General features: G+C 43.6%; 1 protein-coding gene across 3 annotated transcripts in view; it reads left to right on the top strand.

Moving 5' to 3' along the window:
• Positions 1 to 12,555, top strand: part of LOC123759765 (mucin-4) — a 142,526-nt gene that overhangs the window by 12,265 nt on the left and 117,706 nt on the right. For all 3 annotated transcript variants that reach the window (XM_069317239.1, XM_069317245.1, XM_045745020.2), the window contains exons 4-5: positions 4,653 to 4,748; positions 11,930 to 12,105. In XM_069317239.1, the coding sequence (XP_069173340.1) occupies positions 4,653 to 4,748; positions 11,930 to 12,105 (272 nt within the window). The remainder of the gene's footprint in view (positions 1 to 4,652; positions 4,749 to 11,929; positions 12,106 to 12,555) is intronic.

Genomic DNA, 12,555 nt, shown 5'->3' with positions numbered 1-12,555 from the left:
CTTACCTGTCGAGGACCATGAGCCAGAACCTGGCCCCCCTCAGAGAAGCACAAGGAGCAATGGCCTATAGAAACTCTCGTGTGGTTGGAAGCATTCTATGTCTGCCATCAACCGGGTCTGACACCTAGAAAGATAGGCGCCCCGAAATAAACCCCTATTCTGGTGAAAATATTGCTACCGAAAGCCGAACGACAGAATTCCCCAAATGAAAACTAGCATACTAGCATGATGTCATAACGTTGCTGCGCCACCATCTGTGCAACCCCCCATCCTCCATAGGAGGGGGGAAGACGGAGCTCCAGACCCCTGCACCAGTGATCCAACTGGCAGTTCTTGGCTAATGTGATACTGGCTGGTCTGGTGCCTCTGGCTCCGGTTTTGTTTGTTACTGTGCCTTGTAGCATGGTCTGTCTTGTGTGATGCAGGATGCCCTTGCAGCTTATCTCCTGCACAACCCGGATTATACCTTCGTGATGGATCTGTGTTCCTTCGTGTATGGATGTTCATGTGTGTGCTGGGTTCGTTGTGATGTTCCAGAGTCGTCCTGGTTTACAGACTGTCCGCTCTTCTCATTGGAGGCTTGGTACCCGTTCTGTCGGTCTCACGTGCTTGCGTGGAGGGAGGCTCAGACGGCGTTGCAGGTTTTCCCTGGGGAGCGATTTTGAGCATCTCAATGCACATTTGTTCGCCTCTGTCCTTCCACGGGTTGTTGGTGTGATGCTGCCTCGTGTGCAGGTTCCTTCCCTTTTGGCTGTCTTGGTCACGAAGGAATTGCATACACGTGGCCTGCTGGCTCTGGCCCTACGTTTCATCTCCCTCCTCGAGCTGTCCTCTGATTGGCTTGAGTTGAATGTGGAGGAGTCTGCCGTTGTGCAGTCTCTGTAGGCGGCTTCAGCTAGGTGCCATCCCATGTCTGACATGTTGGTTCTCCGGGGGGCTCTTGGGGGTGCCTTCCCAGATGGGTCGTGCCAGGCCTCGGGGTTCTATCCGTTGTGGTGGGCCAGTTGTGCCAGATTCGGGGCAGGCACAACCTTCGGTTTCGTCATTTTCTAGTCGGCGTGGGTATCGCCCTGTGCACCGCTAGGTTCTCGTATGGTGCATCGGCCTTTTCAAGGTTTGTCCCATTCACAGGGGGGGGGGGGGCCTTGTTGCTTGCGCCTGGTCCCACAATTTGTGGGCCCTTCGGGTGGTTTCGTGCGGCCTGTAGGGGCGTTGAGTGTCTCCTCCTCCTGGGGGTTTGGGGCTGGCAGGGCATGCATCTTCTCCTGCGCTCTGTTGAGTCCTCTCAGAGTGGGTTTGCTTGAGCATGGTCAAACTGACCTTGTGTCTCTGGTGGGTTTCCGCCTGACTTCGGTCCCGAAATGGGACTGCGCGTATCTCTGGTTCATTCTGGAATGGTTCTGTCTGAACCCGTGGGTTCTTGCCCCTCCTTTCGGATGACTACTCTGTCCCAGGTCTGTCTTCTGTTGGAGCTGGGCACTTGGGTGGTGTCCCTGGGCCTCATAGACACGTTTTGGCATGTCCCAATGCGCATTGGCATGTCCCGAGGTTCAGGAACTGGCTCGGTTTTGTTGTGGGGCGTCAAGGTTCCTGCTTTCGTTGCAGGAACCTGCTGGCACCTTGCATTATCACACTTCTCCTTCGGGTCGTGGGTGCCTGACTGTGTCTGTTAGGTGTTCGGGTTCTGGCCTCACTCGATGACTGGCTGGTTTGGGCTCCTGGTCAGTTCGTGTGTCTGCTCACCAAGGATTTGGTTCTTTCCCAGCTCGCCTGGTGCACTGGCGGTAGTCCCATCTGGTTCCCTCTCAGGTTCGGTCTTAGCTGGCTCGGACTGCACTTTGTCTCTTCCTCTGGCGGCTCTGCTTTGCGTACATGCCCGCTTTCAACTGTTCCTGCACAGCGTGGTGCGGGTGTTTGCGGCTGTGTGGATTTTGCTTCGTAGGATTTGGGTCTTTGGCTTTTTGGGACTGGTTGCTTCGGGTGACTCGTCTTCTGAGTTCTCAGGGTTTGGCTTTCCTGGTGGTTCACATTCAGGAAATGTCAAGGTCCTGGCTCGCTTGGAGTCTTACCAGGGGAGAGTTGTGCTTCTGGCTTCTTGGTGGCCGGCCCAGCCTTGGTTTCAGGCGTTGCTTGCTCGGTGTCTGAACTCGAGGGTTTTCCTGCGGCTCCACTTCTTTCTGCAGATCGGTCAGGCCCAGTACGAGTCTGTTTCATTCTTCTCCTCGAGTCTTTATGTCTGGGGTTTTTTGTCTCAAGTTTCTCGTCGCTTGTATGGGCGCTGGTGGCTTTGTTGTTGGTCTTCTACCTGCGTGCTTCGTCTCGGCCGCTGTATGAAGTTTCCTTGTAGTCCTTCTGGTTCCTATCACTGTGTAGGTGTACTTTGGTCTCTAATAGGGTTGTCTTGTCTTTCCTTTCGTGGTTGTTCCAGGACCGTCATCCTCTTCCGGATACTGACCCCTCGTGTCGTGCGGCATTGGCGGAATCACTCCAGCTGTATTGATTGGTTCAGTATTGATGTTACTTCTGCTCCATTCCACATGCTGTCTCATGTGTTGTTTCCCCCTCTGGCCTGCTCATGTGTCTCTAGTGCCGTCCTGGTCGTTAGACCGGGTGGTCTCGTTTCTCTCTACTTGGTTTGTCGTGGTCCCTTCGGTTCTGGGTTGTTTTCCAGGTCTCTCTTTCCTGTTGGTGTTGACCTCTAGGGGTCGGGTCGGGGAACTTCAGGCTCTCCTCCGGTGCAGGAGTTTTTCTCCTCGTTTGGTCCTGGTGGTAGATTTGTTCGTTTGTAGCAGTCTCATTTTTCTGGCGATAAATGGGTCTGAAGCTTTCCAATCGGCTCCTTGGGTTATTGATGCTTGGTTGGTCAGGGCGGGAATGCTTCTTGTGATGAGTTCGGTTGTGGTTCTCTGCTGTTCTCTGCGCGCCTTGGCCTCTGTGGTTGTGGGGGGGGGGGGTGCCCTTCTTTCCTTCCTTCCTATTCTGGGATTTGGGTCTCCCAAGTTGTCTGCAGGGTCCTTCAGTTTGCCAGTTGTCTTTTTTTTTTAGTTAGGGCACGTGGCGTCCGCCTCCCGGGTCCTTCCCTCTTTCCCTTATCTTTGGTGAGGTAGCTCCGGGGAGCCAACGGGACTTCTCCCAGAAAACCAGCGTTGAATGTAATGAAATGCTATTTTCTGGGTGAGACCCGGAGGCTCCCCGGCATCGCTCCCTCCCTCCGGTCGGCAGTGTTTTCACACGCTTTTGACGTCCAGCCTAAGAACTGCTGGTTTGATTGCGGGGGTCTGAGGCTCCCCTTCCCCACATTCCTCCCCTTGAGGGGATGGGGGGTGCAGATGGCGGCACGGCGATGTGATGATGTCATGCTAGTTTGCTCGTTTTCACTTGGGGAGTTCTGTCCACTCGTTCAGCTTTCGGTAGCGATATTTTCACTGGAATAAGGGTTTTGGTGCGCCTATTTTTCTAGGTGCCAGACTCGGTCGATGGCAGACCCAGAATGCTTCCATTCACATGGGGGTTTCTATAGGTCATTGCTCCTCGTGCCTCTCTGAGGGGGGGCCAGATTCTGGCTCATGGTCCCCGGTAAGTAAGAACTCCATGCACTTTGACTAATGCCAGAAAGCTAATAGTCAGTAGTTACATATAAGCCTGGATAGTTCTGGGGAGCCTCCGAGTCTCACCCAGAAAATGGCGTTTCATTACATTCAATGCTTTTTTTTTTCTCTAATTGTTTCTCATTTTTTTATCGGGCGATTTTTATGAAACGTATACACCTTACTGCACATAAGCCTATCTGTAAGGGTGCCATTTTTCGAGGAAATTAGTTGATGTCAACCCCTCAGTCACAGGTGGTAGAATCTTTGACTTGATTTTGTTTCAAGTAACAAAAAAATGACTACCTTTTCATTTGTTATTCATTTTACATGAAGCTTACAACTTATATGTAGAGTTTGTCTCTACAATTGATCAAAGATTCCTTATTCCTAAGTTCATTTATTGATTTTATAAATATTTATAAACATGATATATTTGCATAAGTTTTTTGGGAACTTTGACTATTTGTATTAATAAAACTAAACATATTTTGGATAATCCGGTTGGTAAAATCCTTTATTATATGCCAATGTGATAGACGAGTGTCATAGAAATGATTTAATTTGAAACTTGTGGTAAATGTTGAAAATTTATTGAAAAATAATTTTTTTTCTCCCTTTATATTTAGGCTGCAATACTGAAACTTGGAAGAGTTGCAGCCCTTTTCATATACAACTAGTCAAAAAAAATTTGGTTGACATTGAATAACTTTTAATATCCTATGTTATGGCCCTTTAAGCCACATGATCTGTATGGTTTGCTAGGTCACAATCTGTATGGTTTGCTAGGTCACAATCTGTATGCTTGGCTAGGTCACAATCTGTATGGTTTGCTAGGTCACAATCTGTATGACTTGCTAGGTCACAATCTGTATGCTTTGCTAAGTTGAGATCTGTGTGTGTGTTTGTGTTTTGCCGAGTCATGAGCTGTATGCATAAGGTTTTTCTATGTGGCAATGTGTGTGTGTTTCAAGTCCTGATCCTCATTTGTTGTGCTCTGTAGATAATTTAAAAAGTTACATGCCTGATTTTCAATATTGTATTGCAGTTTGCCTCTTGTTGCAGGTGGCAGGCTAATGAGGAGCTGCAGGGATCGTGTTGAGAGCTCCAAGCTGCTGGTGTTGAAGAGTAGTGTTGATTGTGTTGGGTGTCTTAATGTAGGTGAGTGACTTGTATTGTCATCCTTGCATATTTAATTATAAATTCAACCAAGAGCAACGAAAAAGCAAGAGCTGGATTCATTTAAATTTGTTGTTGCCTTATCCCTTTCTTTAACCCCCTGTACTAATCATGTGTTTCATGTGACAGTTCCGTGGTGTGGGAGTTAATGGATTGTAATGTCAACTGGACATTTTTACATATGTGATAAAATGTCAAAATATTGCCAAATTTGATGATTTGAGTTAAAATCACAGCGAGTGAAAAAAAAAATGTAAAAATTTTAAGATATTGGTAAACTGAGTCTTTCACACAACCTGTCAAACGAGATATTTTGGTGAGTGCAATACAGGGGGTTAGACAATAATAATATCTCAACTTATTTATTGTTGTTTCGCTTGAAAATATTTGTGTTTTTGTAAATGATGGAATATGTATTTGATAATAAGAGTATTTTGGCTGCAAAATTCTGTTTAAAAGCACATTTTTAATTACAGTATTTAAAATGTGTAACTTTGATCTTTATTATGTTTGGTTAGTAGACATAAAATACACATATTGAATTAAATCTTCTTCTATTCTCTCTTCATTTTTTCAACATTGAATTAACTGAAGTCTTTTAACCCCTGAACTGAACTCACCTAAGGTCTCATAGTACCAATTCCTAAACCTAACTCTCAAAAATTCAGGCCTATTTCCCTTACATCTTGCATGTGTAAAGTCTTGGAGAGAATTGTTCTCAATCGTGTCATGTTTCAGGTCAAAGAAAAATTGGCTCCTAACCTATATGGGTTTATGCCCAAATATAGCACACAAACATGCTTTGCTGAATATATTGTACACTGAGGATAGGACACAGGCAGCTTTATTGACCTAAAGTCAGCTTTCGATGTAGCGAATGACAAAATAATATTAGAGCAACTTGCTGAATTTGGAATCAAAGGTAATCTTCCGAGTTGGATAAAGAGCTACCTATCCTACAGGCGTGCCAGTGTCCTATTTAAAGAGTTAAAAGTACAAGAACAGATGCATTCAAACTAGGCACACCTCAAGGTGGTGTCCTAAGTGCTATGCTTTTTAATATACCGTGGGGCCTCGACTTACAAATTTAATCCATTTTCAGAGATGGGTCGTGAGTCAAAAATTTTAAGTTGAAATAAATTTTCCAATAAAAAATAATGTAAATTGAATTAATCTGTTCCACACCTTCAAAAATGTTAACTTAAAAATACATTTTATACCGAATAACACTCATTTTGTACTAGCTACAATACAGTACTGTATGTATGTCTTACCTTGAATGAGGACTCTTGATGGTGTATGGAAGACGGTGAGGAGCAGAGAGGTGTTAGTGTTTGGAAGGGCAGTCCCCTTCCATTATAACATCAGGCAGTGATGACTTTTCTGGGGTACTCTCTCTCCTACATTTTGCCTGCATACCAACTGCCATATAGCAGTTGTGGCTCACTGCTTGTTTTTCTCACTAAAAACATGTCTAGCGACACTTGTTTTTCCCTATGTTGTAACACTTGTCTGAAGTGAGACACTGTCATTAAAAAGGTTAACACAATGGCCGGCTTCAGCTTGATTTGGGTGACTTTTAAACAAATCTTTGCAATTCTTCCCATTGTGCACACATTTTCTTAATAAATGAGGATGGGACATCCTCTACTCTACATCAACAGCCCTCATGCCATTTTCATGTTTACGAATGATCTCTTGTTTTTCCTCTATGGTCATCCTCACATGTGTTTTCTCAGGCTGAACCTTACCACTGACTTTCTTAAGACCCATGGCATGATATATAATAATTACTTTTATGTTCAAAAAACAAAAAAACACAAAAATAATGAAATTCTTTACATGCACGATCGTCACTAAGCAGGTGACTGGTAAATTGAGGCAGGGTCGGCCATGCCGCCAGGATCCATGCGATCCATACGTGTATCAACAAAGTCGCTAGTCGAGGCAAAGGTCTTAAGTCGAGTCCCATTTTCCGACGAAATTTACATTGTAACTCGAAAAATTCGTAAGTAGGGGTAGTTGTAAGTCGAGGTGCCATTGTACTTACGCACAAACTTATCCATGACATACCTGTACAACATACTGAAACTGTTACATGTTATGCTGCTGATATTTGTATTATGGCACACAGTAAATCAAGACTACAAGTATTACTTGATACATTCTCCAAGAAAGTAGTAGAATGTGGCCTCATAATCTCTGTTAATAAAACAAGGGTTCTTATTCCCCATTTCTCTTCATGTTAACTATACTATTAATGGGGTGCCTGTGAAGACTTGAGTCTTATAAATATCTTGGAGTCGAGGTTAATGATACAAATCTCATCAGCAACCTGCACAAAAAACTTGTTGAGCATCTTAAACCTCTCAAAACTCTTGTGGGCAAAGGATTTGGTATTAACATAAAATATGCTCATAGTTTTTATATTGTCTCTATACAATCTGTTGTTGATTATTATGCCTTGCATCTTCTTAATTTTTCTCCTAAACAACTACAAGGCCTAGATGTAATACAGAATGATGCCATGTGCATCATCCTGGGTTGTCCTAGAACTGTCAGAATTGTTAACATGAGAAAGGAACTAAGATTACCTTCTATTTATGAGAGAATAGTTGAATGAATGATTGAATTAAATGTAGGTCAAGATACCCTATTGGGTGAACGTGGAAGTGGGGATAAGGGAAGAATTAGTGGGGGTGAGAGGAAGGGTTTTCAGTATGAGGTAAAGTGCCAGGGCTAGACCCAGCTGCATGACATTGAATCGTTATGACCAGACTTAGCAATTGGAGGCAAGGAATCAGATCTTTGTGACAACATTTCGTCTTTCGGAGCGCCCACGGAGATAGCAGCCCTCAGCTGGGTGTGCCCTGGTGGCTCACACCAGATGTGGTCTTGGATTTGCCAATCAGCATCGTGCCCCACTCAAGGCACCAGAAAACGGGAGCTAACAGGTCGGCCCCCCCCCCCCCTAAAGAGAGGGGAGAAGAATTAAGGAGGCTATGTAGTTTGGAACGAGGTGATTTGAGTAGTGGTATAGTAGAGGAGAGGGGTCATGTAAAGGACGGAGCAGGAGGTGGGTCGTCGATCAGGTTAAAGAGGTTGTGCGTATGTCTGGGTCTACTTAGGACGTTTATGAGGAATGCATCGTAGTTGTCATGACAGGTGAGAATTCTAGTGATCTGTTTCTTCCCCATCGTATCCCAGGTTATGTTGAGAGCTGGGATGTTTGCCCACTCATGCAGGGCTTCACTAGTGGTGAAGTCCTGCCAGTGTGTATCGAACACCCATCTCAGAGCCCTGTTTTGGGTACGCTGGAGTTTCTTCCTATTTGTTGGTGGTGCAAGTGAGAGTGGGATCGGTGCATATGTTAGGAGTGGGAGAATGAGTGTTTTGTATAGACAAAGCTTGGTGGCTTGGGAGTCATGTCTGAGTGGGAAAAGTTTGGATAGAGCTTTTGAGGCTATAGCTTTCTTGGGTGTTATATGTGTGTGAAAATGAAGGTTAGAGTCTAATGTGAGTCCAAGTACTGTGGTGTTGTTGACTCTTGGGACCTGGGTTGCATCTGGTGATTGAGAGTAGAGTTTATTGGGGCAGGGTTGCGTCGTTTGTTGTTGAAGAAGTATGTGATTTTGGACTTGTTGGGGTTTGTTTTTATCTGCCAGTCGAGAATAGTTCTACTTAGTACTATGTTTTGGGCCAAAACTTTGAAAAATAATGGTCCCCCCCAGCTCTATTCAAATTAAATTGAGATCCATTCTAAACAGTTCTGACTGTTCCCTCAATCCGCTGCAAAAAGCTCCTTACAGTGTGTGGCTCAGTTGTTGTGCCAATAATCTTATGAAACTGAATGTGTCTCTTAGTCATGATAAAACTGTTCTCTATATTCCCCCTTGGAAAGATGTGCAGGTCTCTTTACATTATACTCCCATCAGTGTAAAACAAATGTATAACACTGAAACTATGAGATGTATAACATTAGAAGCTATTGACAGTCTTCAAAATCTCAAACCAACTGAATCCTGTACCTTTACTGATGACTGCAATTAGGCACTGGTAGAACAGGTTGTGCATGTGCAGTATATAAAGGAAATGAAATAATCATGTCTAGTTCACAGAGATTGAACAACTGGGCAAGCACGACACAGACTGAGCTATTAGGTATTTATCTAGCCACTGAGTACCTTAAGCTCAATGGTGGTGGAGGGATATTCTGTGACTATAAAAGTGCTCTGCAATCCTTAAATAACCTATCGCAATTTATGTCTGAAGTAGCTTGTAATATCAAATGGAATGTAATTTTTGCCAATGATGATAACTATTGTATAAAATTTGTGTGGATCCCATGGGGTGCCATGGGATCCATTTATGTGGATCCCATGGGCGCCTGATAGCTGAGTGGACAGCGCTTTGGATTCGTAGTCCTGAGGTTCCAGGTTCGATCCCGGTGGAGGCGGAGACAAATGGGCAAAATGTTTCTCTCACCCTGATGCTCCTGTTACCTAGCAGTAAATAGGTACCTGGGAGTTAGACAGCTGCTATGGGCTGCTTCCTGGGGGTGTGTGTAACAAAAAAGTGGCCTGGTCGAAGACCGGGCCATGGGGACGCTAAGCCCCGAAATCATCTCAAGATAACCTCAAAAACCCCATCCCATGTTGGATTTGGAAAACGTGATTTTGTAGATAGATTGGCCAATGAGGCTTGCAGGAAAGAAAACACCGATAATGACTTTTGACTATCTAATGGAATTATTAGAAACATACAAATTAAAGAAATTAATTCAGATTTAGAAGAAATAAGAAATGCCCAGAAACCTGAAAGCTGCAGTATTAATATCTATGACAAATTTTGTAATAATAGGTATTTGTATGGTCAGCATAGTAACGGACCAGACAATGTGATGTAGTCATTGCACGATTTTGCCTTGGCTATAGGCACATATGGCAGTTTAGGGAGGCTGAGCCACTACCAGAATATTCAGATTGTAAACTCTGTGCAACTTTAATGCATTCACTAGAACACAATATTGTTGAATGTGAAATCATAAAGGATTTTAAACCTCCTAGCCTATTGTACCACCAACTGTAACTATTTCATGGAATCTGGTGTACTGGACGACATCCTTACAATTTATCCAAAATTTGCTTCTCCATTTTAAGGAATGAAGAACAATTTTATTTATTATTTTTATGCTGCATCTCTTCTGAACCCATCCTTGTGTGGCAGTGCACAATAGAAAGTTGTTTTTACATATTCGCGCATTAAAACATTGATTGTAACCATGATATATAAGTGCTGCAGCCTATAGTTTAGACCTATTGTCTTGTGTATGACCCTCTGTCCTGTGTGACAGTGAATATCAGCATTATCCTTACTTTAACACTTTCGCGCACCGGGCCCGGGACCTCCCCACTACCCCAGGTGGGCTTGGGCGTTCCGATGGAGCTCGAGGGAGAGCGCAGTAAATTCTGAAAAGTGTATAATCTTTTCAACTTTGTCAGCTCTATTCTCGTCCTAAGATATTCAATTTGGTATCAATATGTTTGCAATAGAATTCTCTACAGGACTAAATGCATATAAACTCCAAAAGCCCGGCATACTATCCGCAACTAACAGAAAGTTACCTGGGAGCGCACAAGAGTGATAAAATGTTTACACTCTTTTCAGTTTTGTCAACTCAATTCTCGTCCTAGGTCTTTCATTTTGGTATCAATGTGTTCGCAATAGAATTCCCAACAGGCCTATATGCACATAATATAAAAAACAGCAGCGATCTCCACCCGCCGACATGATGAAAACAGGCCGCGGTTACAAGAAAGAGAGTGCTGCGCCACCCCCAAGGCGCTTCTTAGTATGAAAAGTGAATATTCTTTTCAACTTTGTCATCTCAATTATCGTCCTAGGTTTTTCAATTTGGTATCAATGTGTTTGCAATAAAATTCTCTACAGGACTAAATGCATATAAAGCCCAAAAGCCCGGCGAGAAAGTGAGAGCGTGTTACCCGGGAGCGAGCCAGAGCAATAAAATGTGTACACTCTCTTCACTTTGGACATCTCAATTCTCGTCTTAAGTCTTTCATTTTGGTATCATTGTCTTCGCAATAGAATTCCCTACAGGAGTATGCAAATATAAAGTCCAAAAGCCCGGCGTACCATCCACAACAAGCAGGGAAAGTGACAGAGCGTTACCCCCGTGAGCGCTAATAAAGAGCAATAAAATGGGTATTCTGTTTTCAACTTTGTTACCTCAAATCTGGTCCTAGGACTTTAATTTTGGTATCAATGTATTGCAATGAAATTCCCTACAAGAGTATATGCATATAATGTCCAAAACCGCAGCAAGACCTTCCCGAAAAAAACGCTACTGTTGCTGCACTTAAGACTCAATGCCGAGTCCTCGCCGGACTTGCCCCTATTTTGCGGAGGACTCAGTGCTGAGTTATCGCCGGGCAAAAGTGTTATTAGACTTAATTGAAATCCTCAGATTAGGCAAAATTGTAATTAAATTTTGTCAATAAAGATTCTAATAATAATAACCTAGTTGTGCTTTGGGGGTTGAGCTTTGGCTCTTTGGTCTCTTTGGTTGGTGCAGCTATTTAAAAATAGAACATCGATTTGCATGTGACTTCAAAATGGTTTACACTTCAAATAGGAATAGGCCAATAGGCCTTCTGCAGTTACCTTTGTTCTTGTGTTCTTATGTTCTTATTTCTATTACTATACCCTTTATTTCACCTTACCTTTTGTACCTTTTGCCTTGCTCTTCTTCCTCTAAGAATTTCTTCTCCTCACCTCTCTCATGCTGATTTATTGCCTTTAACTCCTTCCCTCATCACAATTGACTTCAGAATGATCCAGGACAGACCAAAACGTCATCGTCCCTTCACTTTCTAGTGTGTGATTTGGTCAACAAGGCTATCAGTGTTCAGTACAACTTCAATTATATACAGTATAGTGTACTCTATGTCCTGTTGAAGGGCATAGAGGAAGGGGGATTCAGAATTTAAGTCTTGAGGTAAAACTGTGTCACGAAAACGCAGTCACGCGAGATTGGAGCTACCTCCCTCGATCGCCCTTTTGTGATTGAACCTTATCTTTTAATAATGCATTTATAAAAGAAAATGTATTACCCTTTTAATAATAGTCATTTATTTTACTTACAGAAACATCATCAGTAAACCAGAAAAAGCATGAAGAGAATTTGCTAGGGTCAAATGAGCAACCTAGTCACAGCGCTGTTCACAGCGCCACAGCAAACAACAAGAACCCCACTTTGCTACATTCTTCAGGACAAAAGCGCTGCCGCTATCCTGGTGCCATACGTTCAGGAGGCAGAAAAGTAAAATTTTGTGTTCATTGTGACTGTAGTTTGAAATGTGGACTGTGTGTTGCAACATTAAGTTTAGCATCTTGCAATTGAGTTATAATCCTGTTTGTATCCTTAATTTATTTCGTAAATTGTTCTTCTCCTCCTCATGGTTCTTTACCTCAACCCTTAAACTGCGCAACGCACCTGTAGGCGCAGGTCTGGTTTGCGCAACGTGCCTCCGGGTATTTGTATTTTTCACATTCCATTCAAAACTCCCGCGGCTACATGGGGTTCACATCAGCTTCCTCAGGGCTCTTGTAAACAGACGCCATCTTTAAAAAAAATCTTGGTCCACATTCCCGGGTGTGGGAGCCTCAGTAGTGTGTGAGCAACCAAGGCTGGCGCTCGCAGCATGAGCGCACAGCACTGCTGTTCAGCGTGTGACCACAGCATCTCCTAATAATGTCAAAATATATATAT

This window comes from Procambarus clarkii, chromosome 8 (genome assembly GCF_040958095.1).
Source record: "Procambarus clarkii isolate CNS0578487 chromosome 8, FALCON_Pclarkii_2.0, whole genome shotgun sequence".
NCBI lineage: Eukaryota > Metazoa > Arthropoda > Malacostraca > Decapoda > Cambaridae > Procambarus > Procambarus clarkii.
The sequence above is the reverse complement of the archived record's forward strand: the minus strand, read 5'-3'. Positions and strand labels throughout refer to the sequence as shown.